The sequence below is a fragment of the Poecilia reticulata genome, chromosome 8 (assembly GCF_904066995.2).
Source record: "Poecilia reticulata chromosome 8, P_reticulata-male-v2, whole genome shotgun sequence".
Classification (NCBI taxonomy): Eukaryota; Metazoa; Chordata; class Actinopteri; order Cyprinodontiformes; family Poeciliidae; genus Poecilia; species Poecilia reticulata.
Window position 1 is genome coordinate 5,142,917 of NC_088837.1, and position 15,623 is coordinate 5,158,539.

Below are 15,623 nucleotides of genomic sequence, written 5' to 3' on the forward strand. Positions count from 1 at the left end.
ATGAACCAATGAAAATCAGACATTGCCTTGCATGGTAAGTGTGATTCAACATAATTTAGTTTAAAAAACAAACTAGTAAAAGAGGCGTGGAAAGATTGAAAATAATTTGACCATAGGGACATGTTAGACTAATGGAAGTCGTCTAATTAGAGTTACAAGTGTCTTCAAGCTTGTAATCAGTCAGTCTGCCTATTTAAAGGGATGACAAGTAGTTTGGTTTGGTGACATGACACCTACCACACCCAACATTGACCACAAAAAGCCAAGGAGAGAGTTGTCCAAGAGATTAGAAAGACAGCTACAGACGAGCATGTTCAAGGTAAAAGCTACAAGACCATCTCTCAATAACTTAATGTTTTGTTGCACAACCTCCTGAGGCAATTCCAGGAATCAAGCAATTTCTGAGACCTTCTGCACTTGTCCACATGTATTTTTACCCTCTACTTTCAAGTTGCTTAAGTTGTCTCAGGTTTGAGGGGAGACCCGGCTTTCTGTCTCTCCCAAAAACCTTGATTGTCTTGAGGTTCCATCGTACCTAGCATAGACTCAAGACACCCTACGCCAGATGCATCAAAGCAGCCCCAGAATACACACCTTCTCCATGTTTCACAGTAGGGACTTTGTTCTTTTCTTGGAATGCTTCATTTTTGCATCTGATATACCTTACGAGAAAGCTCCAGTTTTGTCTCATCTGTCCAAACAACATTCTCCCATAAGTCTTTTGTATCTTTAATAAGCGTTGTGGCAAATTCCAGTCTGCCTTTTTTATAGACTTGCTTTCTACAGTGGTGACTTCCTTAGTCGTTTCCTATGAAGTTCGCTTTGCCTCAAGCGATGACAGATTGTGCGATCTGACACTGATGTACCTTGACCTTGGAGTTCACCATTAATTTCTTTGGATGTTGTTCTGGGCTCTTTGATTTTATCCAAGCTAAGATTGTTCAAAGATAGGTAAGGTAAGATGACAATTACTTGTTACCTTTCTGCGTGGATCCTCTCCAGGTATCCACGCTTCTAGAAAAATCTTTTAAATCACAGCTGTCTAACTCCATTTCTCAGTGTCCTGCAGCTTCTGAATGTCTCTATACGTCAGCATGTCTGACTCAGATATTACACTGATTATCTGTCGAGCTCATCTACATCCTCAGTTGTGCTGGACAGGGAACACACATGAAAGTTGCAGGACACCACGCCTTCCAGGAACGGACTTGGACACCCCTGATTTAAATCTACACCAACTGAAGAGCAAATCATACACTTAGCTGCAGTCTTCTGAAACATCTTAGAGAAAACATTTGGTGACGTCACTTTGATAATGAGTCATTATCAATGATAGCATCAAAAAAAGTGTCACTTATTGGGTTGGTGGCAGGTCAGACCACATTTTCTGTTCTTTGGTGTTTATCTCAGTAGCTGCTGCGGCAGGTGGCTTACAGTGGTTTCAGTCATGGGGCTTGCAAAATGAAGTGCCGTGCCACTTTCTCACGGCCAGCAGCTTCCATTATGTCCCTCGTTAATCCCCACCCACCTGCTCGACACTCATTTCTGCGAAACTGTTCGACTTTCTTCGGCTATGTAAGTCAAAAGAGCAAAGGTTAAGGTCAGTGCACGGCTTTCTCTCGCTTTGTAAACGAGAAAGAGAGAGGAAATCAAGTCTTCAGAACTTCTTGAGATTTGGGGTATCTACACATGCTTCATGTGGGAAGTGAAATACAGCAGAGGGATTAACTAAAAAAAAAAAATCAACACAGACGCCTTGCTGTGTATGGCTTCTAACTAACTCTATTTTTATTACAGCCATGGGAACATTGAACTCGACCCACAGTATAGTGATGTATTACGGAGTCATGTACAAAAGTAAAGCCACAACGCTCTCAAGGAGGCCTTTGCCACCCACTGAACAGGAAGCAAATATTTTGCTGAGGTATTTTTCTTTCTATGTTGCAGCTTATAGCATCCTCCCACTCATTTCAATCAATTGCTATCAGATTGAAAACATCACAGATTCAGATTCAAACCCAACAGTTGCACTATTTCCATTGTCTTTTCTTTTTTCTCTAAAACACCACCGTTTGTAAGCAGAACTTATCCCCATGTTCTCGGGTAACCTCAGAAAACCTCCCCCAAACTTATAGCTTATAGCGATTTTGTAAAGGCACAGAAAGGAAAACGTATTTTTAAAAAAAAACAACAACCGTGGCGACGGCGGTCGCTGTGGTTAAATAAAGCAATGATCATTTCAAAATCACTCAAATTCAGCCATCACATGGGCACCCCCACTCCCACACATGAAACCAAGTGAGAGCTGATTCATTTTGGCAATTCAGGGTTACGGAGAGGTAAGGAGGTGTGAGAACTCTAAATTGACATGGTACACAAGCCAGCTGCTGCCTACATGTGAAATCAAACAATATCGAGCAGAAGTTTGACATCTTCCAGAAGTTCCAACCAGAACTAGAACAAACCTTTTGTGGCTCTGATCAAGGCGGTACCCACTCTCCCAAAGTGTCATGACAAAGTCTAAGATTTGTTCCATCTTACTTTGGAAAACCAATGGAACCAATGGGTTGTAAATGTAGTATAATAATAAAACGGTAATTTTTATGATGCACAGCGATGGACTGATGACCTGTCCAAGGTGACCCCGCCTCTCGCCCGTTGACAGCTGGAGATAGGCACCAGCACCCCACCTGACCCCAGTGGGATAAGGGTATAAGAAGATGAATGGATAGATAGTTTTATGACTAGATAGCATAAACTAAGGTGCAGCAGGCCGTAGCTAGCTCATCCTTAATGTGAGGCACGGTGGTGGAAGGGTGTTGATATGGGGTCAGCTGCTAAAGAAATCAGCAAATTCCTCCATCTGAATGATCAAACATGTGAGGAAAATGTATTTAAAGTGTTTAAATACTACATAATGGAATTATGTGTATGAAGAATTTAGATTAAAACAGTTCTAGAGAGTTTAAAGCCTCAAACTACTAGTGCACCGATAAATCGCCCCTGGTTTTTGTAATTTCAGGAGATTTGTGATTGGTTGATACTTACATGTGAAGCCAATCTTATCCCTTAACTACCTCAGCAAAGGCCTAAAAATGAACTATTGCCATTTCGGCGACTTTTTTGCTACATTTATCAACATTTCAGACAAAAAAGTCAGTGTTGGCAGAAATCCGAACCGACATGTTATGCTTTGATCGATGATAGGGAATCATCGATTGGCCATAAAAGCTCCAATCAGCGCATGCCTACTTCAAACAACGGGCTTTTGATAAAATTCTGATAAGACACTGACTTTAATTGACCATATTCCAGATCCAAACCCCAATTTTGATTGGAAGTCAGTTGACGTGGTTTCCAAAACCAACCAATAGGCCATAACTACCCAAGTACACTGATGTTCTGTAACAAAAAACACATTCACACACCATAGACGTATGGCTCAAGACTATCCACAGCAATAAATTAAAATTTGCATCACGATAAGAATTTTGTGACAATAAATGATAAAACAATACAGGAAATGTATCGTTTTATACTGATTTCTTAGTATATTCTGATACTAAGAAATCAGAATATAATAAAAGTAATGATCAAAATAAGAGAGCCCATCTAAAAAACAGAATCCACAATGGATGCTGAGATAACTGCCAAAAATCTGCTTGGCATGTTTTAAATGTTAAATATAATGAGAAAAGATGAACATTATTGAGCTCATAATTGGGAAATTATTGGAAGTAATCTCAAATATTTGAAAACTCAGACTGGCAAAAGTTATTAACTGTTTTCTTCTACTTCAAGCTTTTCGCGTGATGTGAGAGGTCTGCAACAAGTTGCCGATATTTTCTCATGATGTGGACTTGTGTGAATCCTGTCACATAACACGGCCCCGCCCAAAGCATATCTGCCCATGGGTCGTGTGGATGTGCGAGTGCATCACTGTTTAGGCATAAGATTGCAAATGAAAAGGTGTCAAGCCGCAAGCTCTTTTGCAGCAGAACTTTAAAAAAAAAACAGAGGGTGTTGGTAGGATATGGTCCGCTTCTAATGTTCATCCTGCCACACCAAAGCTCTGCCGTCTAATTTTGTGGCCATGTTTCTCTGAAACAAATGACACAACGGAAAAAAGTTTTCTTGTTTGTTTTCCCAGCAACAAAGCAGCTCAAACGCAAACAACCCAACCGGACAGTCTGTTGCTCAATCAAACATCACACAATACTAATAATCATATTTAAGGAAGCAATAGGTGATGTAACCTGCTAATAAGGGTGTAAGTTAAAAATACGTGTTATAAAGATATAAATTAGGATCTCCTAATATTCGTCTGATTGTAACTAGAAGGCAAACTCCTGAAAGATCACTAAAATGTATTTTAAAAACCCATTTATCTGATCCTTTTGAGTTAATAATACAACACAACATTATCTTTTAGACTTTTAATATGAAGTTGACCTTTATTTTGTACATTTACTTTGATGTTTTTATGCTTTTCTACTATTATTTCAACAAAATGTTAGCATGCTAATATGCTAGGCTAAAATGGAACATGTAGCTACAGGGCAAAGTAGTCGAGCAGACATAATGAGCAATTTTTTTTATCAATGACTTTTCTCTCAAAAATAAAAACAACAAATAATTTGTTTTAGACTTGTAACTTAAAAACAATTCTACACATGTTTTTTTGTCGCATTTATAATATCTTAGCAGGATCACGTGCTAAACTAAGATGGTGTCGAAACATGTAACCACAGTGCAAAATCGTGATTGTTCATGACAACACCTCATGAAACTCTTTCAGTAGTTAGTTCTGGTTAAAAATTTTTTTAAATTTACTAATACAACAACCAAACAAACTGGATGTTTGGGTTTGTAATATATAAAAAGTTGACTTCGGACATATTTTTGAACATTTTAATTGTTTGCTTTCTTAGTCTTTTTTGTGTTACATTAATGTTAGTCTACCACCTCTTAGAATGTTAAACTAAAATAGCAATACAACGATATTATAAAACAAAGTCAGTTTTTTCCACTTAATAAAATAATTAAATAGCAATTATGTTTCTGAGTTTGTACTATACACTCATTTCTTTATTGCACCTTGCAGATTTATTTTTCTGTTTCTTTGTGGCATCAATTCAACAAAATGCTGGTCACATTCCTAAGACATTTTCATTTTAACAACCTAAATCATTCATCATTAAATTAGTATAAAAATACCAGAGAAATATTCTGCATACTTATAGAAGTAAGAACAGGAGTTCAGATGTTGACGGTTTCTGGCCTGGCTGGGCAATGAAATGATAGTTAATATGCCAGCTAGGCTTTGTAAGTAAATTCGTTTTTATTATTATTTTTTATTACCTGCTGTATTTCATATTAAAGCTTCTGCAGACATATTATAAGTGGCTGGATTGGCTATGTATGTCTGAGCGAATTGCTGGCTTCGATTAAAACGGGAGGGTTGCTAATTTGATTAATGAAACAAAAAATTAAAACAACAGAAACGAACTAAGTGATGTAGAAAATTTTGCCTTCACACAATAACAAAAATGCTTATTGATTGAAATAATTAAAGCTATATTTGATTCAATAAATGGACCTTATAAGAATTAAATTTATGTTGACAACCACACACTGTTGAGGGATTTTAACGATGAACGAAGGAGCATTTCTAGAATCTCAAAGCACAATATTGCAGTGTTTTCCTGACCCTGGTTGAACTCCTCTCGGTATTCGTTCCTTTGTCAGTTCTCAAGTTAAGAACTAGTGCCCTCTGTTGCTTATTTTCTTCTAAACAGAAAGGCTCAGGAATCAGGAGCCTGATGTACTGTCGCTGATACAGCGTCCAACTGAGATGTTGCAGTGTTTAACAGTCAACCCTGCCAGTCACACTTGCATGTTTTATTTTGAGATTTTCCTCTGTGGTACTGGCGAATGCCACTCTCACTCACATACATGTTCAGTTGCAACTTCCCCACCTCTTGTTTTCTAACTCTGTGCTCGTCGCTCGACAGCACACACGTAGACACACACGTAGACACACACGTAGACACACATCTCCATACTTGTTCACACAACACAGATACACAGAGCACACACACACACACCAGCCAGCTGTGTGGAGTAGATCTCATTGTGGTTTATTGTCAGTTTGCATCTTTGCCAAAGATTCGTAGTGGTCTAAAAACAAAAGGAAATGGCATCTGATGAAGCACAAGATGTAATCCTTCAGTAGAAACAGATGTTAATAGTTACATGAACTGAGAAATAGGCCAGTTTTAGATTTATCACTATCTGTGATAAAGCTGCCATTGCAGGAACTGTTGCGTTGCCAGAATTAAAGCTGTGGATTCAAACGCAGCTTTTTGAGTCTAAACCTTGATTTTGGCACCATCTGTTGGAAAATGAGGGAACTTTGTTTACAACGCAAATCAAAATCATTAAGCAGAGTGTGAAAGTGAACATATGGGGGAAAAAAATAAAATAGCTTCTTTATTTAATTTAAATTGGAATCAATAAAATATTTTTGAATTTGAATTTCTGCCAGTTTTGACCCTTGAATATATAAAAATATGGATATAATTTGTTTTAACTTTGCCTCATGTTTTTTATTGTTTAATTAGTTTTTTGTTGTTTTTTTAGAAAATAAAATGAAGTATTTTCTGTGGCTGGTCTGTCAGCTCTGACCAGTCAAAGGCTAGGTTCACAGAGCAGGAAAATTCCCACATCCAACATTTCTGAACTTTGTATGAACGACCCAATTCTAATCTTTTCACTCTCCAAAATACATCTGTGCCACTTCCATGTGTGGCACTAAATCGGATACACGTATCATTTTCAAAGCGTCTGCAGTCTGACCTATCATGAACGGTCAGTAATGATGTTTAACACTTTGTGTAAAACGTAAGCATTGAAGTTTAGCTAAGTTAGCAAAGTTTAAGCTAAATTAGCTAAACTTAAGCTAATTTATGTAAACTAAGCTAAGTTAGCTTAAACTTTGCTAACTTAGCTAAATTTCAATACTTAAGTTTGAAGTGCTTTTGTCTAGTTTCTAGTGCAAATAGCTTAGTAGACTTGTAATAAGAAAAAAAACAACCTTATAAGTAACTTTTCAGGAAAAGATATAGTAGCTAATTTCAAGTTGGTTTCTTAAAATTGGTAAAAAATAAATAAATAAATAAATAAAATAAAGTACTTGTTCCATTGTCAGGTCATTTCATTTGTAACATAGAAAAAATATCGTTATAAGTGAAATTAAATGCCAAGAATGAGCTTGAGATATTGTTAAAGGTACTCGGCTGTAAAAGTGGGTAAATACAAATGTTTGTCACACTCCTTGTACACATGTATTATTATTGTCCCACTTTACAATTAAGAACTACTTTGCATTAGTCTTTAAAGATACCCAAAAATGCAAAGTTTGTGGCTTTAATATGACAAAATGTGAAAAGAATATTGTTTTATATGTTACAAGGCGCTGAATCCATCAGACATAGGTCATAGGGATCATTTAGAGCAGAGGTGTCCAAAGTCGGTCCTCGAGGGCCGGCATCCTGCATGTTTTAGTTCTCTCCCTGGTTTAACACATCTGGTTCAAATGATGGCTCCTTAGAGGCCTAAGAAGAACATTGACATGCTGAAAAGGTTGTTACTACCAACAAGGAGAGACCTAAAACATGCAGGATGCCGGCCCTCAAATATCAAGGACCGACTTTGGCCACCCCTGATTTAGAGAGTTTATGATCATTTCTCTAAATGCTTGACTTGAACTAGTTTACATGAGTAATCTGCCTGTAATCCAGTTTATTCTTTAAGAAAGTTAACTGTTCAGGTGCTCATTTAGCGTACTTCTCCGGGTTAGTTATGTTGCTAGAAAGTAATATTTTTCTCAGTTTTTGTACGTTAAATAAAATTAGCAAAAAGCATATTTTGCATTATTTTCGGTGATGGTGAGTGAACAAGTAATAGACTTTTAAACCATATTTCTAACAATGCATTGGCATAGAACTCCTCATGGTATTCCTCTCTGTAGTTTGAAAGGAGTTCAAGGCTGTGGTAAAGCATTCAACAGACCATAAGGTCCCACCACTGGACTGGAATTCTCAGCAGCATATTCTCCGTCTCTATGACAACACTTGAAAAGCCGGCGTGTCGGCCAGCTCAGGAGGAGTTTGTTTTTCACCACAGAACCGGAGCGCTCCGGCCTCAGCTCTCTGCAGAGTGGCAGAGGAGGAACAGCAGAAAAGTTGTGGAGCACGTTTTCAGCCAGGTAGGACAAAACAAAGTTGATGTTCTCTGACTGTGAGAGTTTAACTAAAAATAGCTGAGTAGTGTTTAGTTGAACCAACAGGTATCTCACAGACATCCTTCAGACTGGACCATGTTCTCCCTGTCGGAACTGGCGCCGGTGGATCCGCATCAGAACACGTGGAAGCTGCTGAAGCCCTGGTGGGAAGTCTTCATGGACTACCTGGTGGTCCTGATGCTGATGACGTCCGTCCTGGCTTGTACTGTGCAGCTGTCCAGGGACAGGGTGGTGTGCATTCCTTCTGAACCGCCTTTCAACACAAGTGGCGGTGTTCACCATCCACCAGTTGGCAGCAGCGCAGTCCTCGCGTCTTCTGAAGCCCCTCTGCATGTTCCTCACAGCATCGGCCCAAATCTTCAGTCACCTGCACAGGGACGCCGCACACATCTGGTCTACCAGCAGTATGTTTATGTTAGCCAGGTATCGTTATTTATCTTTGGGCTATATATGATTGTAAGGATAAACTGTTGAAGTAAAACCCATAAATGATTGTGGTCTAAATTGTATTCAATAGAAATTGCGTAAACAGAATCTCAAAACCTTTAGTTATGTTTGCCTAAAGTAACAAGACTCTCTTAATGTAGTTTCTTAAACATCCTGAAATTCCTACTTTATGCCTGTAACCAGCAGTTAGCAACTTGTGCTACTGAAGTAGCACAACATGACTGTGATTCATACATCTGGAAAAAACTTTGATTATCCATCGCTTTCTCCATCCTCATTTATAGGTCCTTAAACCTTAGTCCAGTAAAAACCAGCCCCTTTTTCTCCACTTTGCTTTGACCCAGAGGGTCTGACCTCTCGGCTGTTGACAAAACGATTGCTTCCTGGAAGTGTGGACTGTGTTGAAGTGTCAATTTTACCCGATTGCTAACTTTTAGCTAAAGTAATGTGCCAGTTCCACGTTATGAAGCTTACTGGAAATTGGCTGCGCTACAAACAACCATCCTCCACTGCATAGAGAGAAGTGCTGAGCCAAACAAGATGGCTGTTAATGTTACTTCAGTGTTTGGAGGCATGGCCAACATGAATTTAACGGCTTCATTAACTTCATCCAATGCCATTTCTAAGACTACAAACAGATCACAATTCTAAAACAGCGTAGAAAATCAATAACATCATTGATTTCCTACAGCCTCTCCTTCTGTTCGTTGATCGGCCCTATTGAAATTCTATCTTAGGAATCCACTTCAATGAGAGAAAGTCGGGAGGAGTACGGAAGGGAGATGAGAATTGCGTAGGAAGGCAATGGCCAGAAATAGTTATTACCTGGAAAGTATTATTTGGCAGCAAGTTTTCTAAAACTGTGGTTAATATGTCATAGCTGTAGTCATTAATTTGCCTCACCTAATGGAAATGTTTTGTCCATCTAGGTGTGCTACCATGAAGCTTTACCCTTCTGTTCACGCTTCTTCCCCTACATGGCCCTGCTGCAGTCTCTGCTGCTGGTTGCCAGCGGCTCCTTCTGGCTGCACTTCCCTCACACCTCTTCCCGCATTGAACAATTACTGTCCATTTTAGCAAAATGCTGCGAGTCCCCCTGGACGTCCCAAGCCCTGTCCCAAGCTGCACGCCAGGAAAACATCCGAGATCTGGAGAGACGGCCGCGCCGCGTCGCCGCATCCGCAGCTTGCTTTTCGATGGCGCCGGTCTGTACGGGGCACTCGAGAATAGACTCTGGCACAGACAGCCCGCTTTTGAAGCGGTCAGCCTACCCACCTTCTCCTTGCCCTTCCACCCTCTCCTCTAATTCCACCATGTCGTCTGTGTCCCTCGGCTCTGAGGGGCACTTGTGTTCTTCTGAGCCTTCAGTGAACAGCAAATGCCCAGGGCAGGTATTGAGTCTGGATAAAAGTGACGGAGAACAGGCCAGGGCCCTGTTTGAGAGAGTCAGGAAGTTTCGCTCTCACTGCGAAAGCTCTACTGTCATTTATAAGGTACAGGAATTACATAGCTGTAGTCTGTTGTTTGGAAAACTTTGTAAGTTCTGGCAACCTTCCAGTCATGTATGTTGCTTTAAAACTGCAGTATGTGACATCTATGAAATTATGTTGTCTTTTTTTTTTTTTTACAATTTTGTTAAAACTCTCACCATGTCGTGACAGTATTGTATGAGACAGAAAAATCGAGCTCCTCTGCCTTCTCCCAGTGCTAACTAGAAACAACCAATCAGCGCCAGGAGGCGGGTCTTAGCGCTATCGCTGCCGTAAATGCTAAAGCTTGTTAGAGTGGCCACCGATGACAAGGGCTAAAAGGTTTCCCCGTAATGGTAAGTTGTTTTTCTGCCATTAGCACATTTAGCAGCGTGTTCACGAGACAGATGGACAGAGCTAAGCCCCTCCTCCTGCCTCTGATTGGTTGATTCTGGTCGGGAGCTGTGCATTTCTTCAGATAGAGATTTTAGCTCAGGGCGGAGTTGAACTTTTCACACACTATCTCATATCATCATGTCATTACATGGTGGAAGTTTTAACAAATATTCAAAAAACATATATATATATATATATATATATATATATATATATATATATATATATATATATATATATATATATATATTCTTTTATTTTTTTAAAATAAAAGTTACATACTGCACCTTTAACAAACATACCAATAAGGACGTATGTTATCAATTTTACATTTACATTTACAAGTTTTTATGTTTTGTCTTTCCAGGTTTACTTGGCTCAGACGATGTTTAAGCTGCTGATGGTAACGCTGATCATGAGCTACACCGTCCCGTTCCTCGGCTCCCTCTCCTTCAGCCACATCTGTCAGCCTGCAGAGCGAGCGCTACTGGGCTACGAAACCTTCGAATGCGTCCACTCGCTCTCGTCCCTCCTGCGCAAGCTGCTTGTGACCTACCTAATCCTTCTAGGCATTTATGCGCTTCTTAATTTTTACACCCTCAGCTGGATTTTTCGCAGGTTAGGACTCGCATCGAGCAGACAGACATTTCATAGGTTTAAGCCTCAGGAAGGTTCTTGGTGTCTCATAGATCCAGTTTGGCCTTTTAGCTCAATGATGTTTTTAAAAAGTTTTATTGTTGTTTTTTAAAAAATTGATTATTGTTACTAGCCATAGCTAGAGGCAGAAATAATCTCGTGTAGCTGTTTTTTTTGTGATCAAATTTTTATTTTACTTTTCTTTATAAAGTGAAGTACAGGTAACCTTTTGCACATTACAAAAAGAATATAAAACATATAGTCACATACCTCTATGTATGTTTTTATAAAATTACACAAGAATAAATAAAACTAAATGAAGCAAAAAAAAGAAGAATATACAAAATTAAAATATTAATAAAACAATATGCAGTTGTGTCAAAGAAGTCTCTGACTTTGACACTTTTGGTGCATTTCTGTGTTTTAAAGAATGCTCAGAATGTTAATGTTATTTAATGAAGCATTTTTCTGTGTCACTTAGTAGTTTTTTTTAGAGGTGTATCACCTTATGTCCTATTTTACATTTCTCTTTCCATTTGAATTTTTTTTTTCTTGTTTCATTACCTCTCCTTAGCTGTCTTCGAAAATATTCCTTCCACTCGCCGAAAGACATTCCCGATCTGATCAATGACCTGGCCTTCCTCATCCACATGCTGGAGCAGTACGACCCGCTGCTGGTGCAGCGCCTCTCCGTGTTTCTGTCGCCGGTCAGCGAGAGCAGACTGCTGGAGCAGAGCCTGGAGAGGCACTGGGGAGAGGAGAAGCTCCAGGCTCTGACCAGCGTGGACGCAGAGGGCTGCAGCTCCCTGCAGCTCGTCGCCCTGCCTCGCCTCCCTCCGGCTCTGTTCACCCTCAGCCAGCTTCACGCCCTCAAACTGGAGCTCATCGCTGATGCCAGGTTTACTTCGCAGGTGGCAAACATGACTTCACTCAGGTGAGATGTACAGGAAATCAGCCGCATGTTCTTAACCCTACAGAAGAGGATTAGGGCCAGTGGAAAAAAAAAAGAATTTAGAGTTTTTTCTCAGAATTCTGAGAACGTCAGAATTATTTTATTTTTCTCTGAGTTCTGAGATAACAGAAAAAAAAAGTCAGAATTCTGAGAAAACAAATCAGAATTCAGACAGAATACTCACTTTAAAGTCAAAATTCTGACAAAAAAGTCAGAATTCTGAGACTAAAGTCAGAATTTTGAGAAATTTTTTAAAATTCTGACAGAATTTTCACATTAAAGTCAGAATTTTGAGAAAATAAATTCTGAATTCTGACAGAATTCTCACATTAAAGTCAGAATTCTGACAAGAAAAACTCAAAATTCTGAGATTAAAGTTAGAGTTGTTTTTTTTCAGTGATCATCTTCCATACTTTTCATATTCTTTTGCTTTGATCCCCCCCCCACACACACACACACACAGGGAGCTCCACCTTTACCACTGCCCCGCGGCTGTGGATCCCGGTGCGCTCGCGGTCCTCCAGGAGCGCCTTGAGGTTCTCCACATCACCTTCGCTCAGGCGTCACAGATCCCCAGTTGGGTCCTCTCCCTCCACAACCTGCACGAGCTCCACCTTTCCGGTCGCTTGGGCAGCGAGGGCGGTGTTGGTCACGGCTGGGCTCTGGGGAGCCTGCGGCAGCTCCGCCACCTCCGCGTTCTGGTGATCCACGGGATGCTGCAGAGGGTTCCGTCAGAGCTGTGCGAGGTGGCGGGAAGCTTGGTGAAGCTGGAGATACACAATGAAGGCGCGAGGCTGCTTGTGCTGACGGGACTCAAGCGAATGGCGGACCTGATAGAACTCCGGCTGCAGGACTGCCAGCTGGACCGCCTACCCTCGGCCCTGCTCGCGCTGACTCACCTCCGGACGCTCGACTTGCAGCACAACAACTTGAGAACCCTGGAGGAACTGCTCGGTCTGGTCCACCTGCAGCGTCTCTCTTGCCTCAAACTCGCCTACAATCGTGTGTTGGCGCTGCCGCCCACCGTCGGAGTCCTTCGAGGCTTGGAGCTTTTGGATCTGTCCAACAACCAGTTGAAGAGTTTGCCCCCGGCGCTCTTCACGCTCCACCGGCTTCGTCGGCTGCTGCTGGCTGGCAACCTGTTACCTGAGCTGCCCTCTCAGGTCAAGGCGTTGGCGCTGCTGACAGAACTAGACCTGAGTGGAAACAGGTTAGAGAGCTTAACCTCTGACCTCTTCAGCTGTTTGGAGCTCCGCGTCCTAAACGTGTCTCGCAACTCGATCGGTTCACTGCCCGGGGGAATTTCAGCGTTGAGTCACCTGTCCAAGTTGGATTTGCGCAGCAATAGTCTGGAAGAGCTGCCTTCGGAGCTGGGCTGCTGTCTGGGGCTCTGTGGAGGTGGGCTGCTGGTAGAGAGGTGGCTCTTCCTCTCCTTGCCTCCACACATCAGGGACTTCCTGAGCTGTTCTTACGCCACCAACGAGGGATACTTTGAGGATCACTCCAGGCCAGAGTCGGACACTTTCCCATACTCTCCCACTCAGTGGAGCTTCTCTTCAGCTCTAGAGTCACAGATATAAGGTTTATAGAGAACTGTGACCCGACACCTGAGTAAAATTTAACATTTTAACTAAACTTAGTGTACTGATTTTTAAAGCTGCACTATGTAACTTTTATGAAAGATATATACTTTTTTTTTTTTTTTTTACATTCTTTTTAAATCTAAAAAACACAATTTTTTTGCCGTCCCAAAAGCAACCAATCAGAGCCAGAAGGAGGGTCTTAGCGCTGTCAATCAACTTTATGTATCTGCTGCTAAATGTGGAGAAACAGCTTATCGTTACTGGAAAACCGTTTATCCGTCGTCATTGGTGACCATGCTAATTAGCAGAGAGAAAATGGGAAGCTGGAAGGAGAGGGTGAGCAGCGCCATATGGAAGGTGATTGACAGCTATAAGGAAAACCAATCTTGGCTTTGATTGATTTTTTTTCTAGTTAGCAATGGGAGAAGGCAAAGGAGCTGTTGTACATTTAATTACCTACTTAGCTTAATTTGACATTTTTGACGAGCAAAACAAATCTTAGAATGATGCATTAAAATTGGTTAATGCATATAAGAAACATGCATATTACGCATTTAAAACTGGTCAGTTCTGAAGCTAACCCTAGGATAAAATTGTTTTATGTTATGTTGATTAAAAGCAGCACCAAGGAGATAAAACTGGAGCTAAGTGAGTTGTAAACATAAAAAAATTATCACAATGTGTATTTTTATCATTTAAACTCACTGTCAGTTTGCATTTGTTTAAATATCTTTATTATCAGCAGTGCACAAAAAATATTTACACCAACTGGTCACTTTTATTAGGAAACATCTCAGTTTGGTATATCAGCATGGTAATGCTAAGTAGCATAAAAAACACATACACGTCATTGTAAAAAGCATTGCAACAGCTTACTTTTACACTCGTATACTTCATTAGGTATGCCTGCTTAATTACTTATACAAATACAAATAGTGAATCAGGCGACTAGACATGGTGAAGACGGCTTGCTCTAGTTCAAACTGAGCATCAGAATGAGGAAGAAACTGTTCCTGGGGAGAAAACTGGAGAGTGAAAGTAGACAGAGTTGGAGATTTTTCCCTCAGGGTGAGCGCGGAGCGACTGATGAGCGTTTTTACGGAGGAAATCTTACACAACTGTCTGTAAAGAAAATCTCTGGGGTTCCTGACACTTTGCTGAATCAGTACCATAAAGAATTATGGTGACTCTGATGCCAAAAGGATGTATAACTATGGATCTAACAATGACACTGGTGATTATGTAGGTCTGTATTAACAAAAGAATTGTTTCATTCTCTGGTTTCAGAAGAATAAATTTTATTTTGTGAATACTTTTTGTTACTTCATCATATAGCTTAACTGGAACAATAACAGATTGTGCACACACTACAACTGAATTTAGTATTTTGGTTTGTTTTAGTAAATGTACAAATATAGATGACTATAGAAGGGAACATTTGATATAAAAAAACTTTCAAAATACAATATATTTGAATACATAGATTCTCCTATTATATAAGCATTTTAAAAATATACAAACTTTTTACTTACTCCTTGCAAGTGATTATAAGAACTGTTATTCATCTTCACATAAATCAAGATGTGCTTGGTACACTGAGAAAGCCACAAACCTTTCATTGGTGGTGATGTGAATAGAAGTTGCCCTTTGAAAGAAAAAAAAATCTATGTTTGTTTTCCACTTGTCTGTATATTTTATTCACATTATTTTTATTATGAATGCTGTAGTCCTAAATGCTTAAGTGCTTAAATATAGATTGATGGATATATATTACCTGAGAATCATGTATTATATTGCAAGTTACAACCTCCCTAAATTTTAACCAACATACATAA

At 40.0% G+C, this 15,623-nt stretch overlaps 1 protein-coding gene across 3 annotated transcripts; it reads left to right on the forward strand.

Moving 5' to 3' along the window:
- The first annotated feature begins 6,711 nt into the window (after positions 1 to 6,711).
- On the forward strand, positions 6,712 to 15,098 carry si:ch211-106h11.1 (leucine rich repeat containing 8 VRAC subunit E). 3 transcript variants are annotated; one of them, XM_081609682.1, is made up of 7 exons: positions 6,712 to 6,870; positions 8,033 to 8,269; positions 8,351 to 8,728; positions 9,682 to 10,245; positions 10,985 to 11,235; positions 11,828 to 12,187; positions 12,669 to 15,098. In XM_081609682.1, exons 2-7 carry the CDS (start codon positions 8,126 to 8,128, stop codon positions 13,783 to 13,785), a joined length of 2,814 nt encoding a protein of 937 aa, XP_081465808.1. In that variant the 5' UTR covers positions 6,712 to 6,870; positions 8,033 to 8,125; the 3' UTR covers positions 13,786 to 15,098. The 3 variants fall into 3 exon arrangements, with proteins under 3 accessions (XP_081465808.1, XP_081465809.1, XP_081465810.1); XM_081609683.1 differs by lacking the exon at positions 6,712 to 6,870 and having other exon boundaries at positions 8,182 to 8,269; positions 8,332 to 8,728; XM_081609684.1 differs by lacking the exon at positions 6,712 to 6,870 and having other exon boundaries at positions 8,192 to 8,269; positions 8,362 to 8,728.
- Positions 15,099 to 15,623: the final 525 nt, after the last annotated feature.

What these genes read in the sequence shown, in the direction of transcription:
- si:ch211-106h11.1 (XM_081609682.1), top strand. Translation starts at nt 8,126, where the DNA reads ATGACAACACTTGAAAAGCCGGCGTGTCGGCCAGCTCAGGAGGAGTTT. An exon ending in GCTCTACTGTCATTTATAAG is followed by an intron (nt 10,246 to 10,984) that starts GTACAGGAATTA and finishes TTGTCTTTCCAG; the next exon opens with GTTTACTTGGCTCAGACGAT. An exon ending in CTCAGCTGGATTTTTCGCAG is followed by an intron (nt 11,236 to 11,827) that starts GTTAGGACTCGC and finishes ACCTCTCCTTAG; the next exon opens with CTGTCTTCGAAAATATTCCT.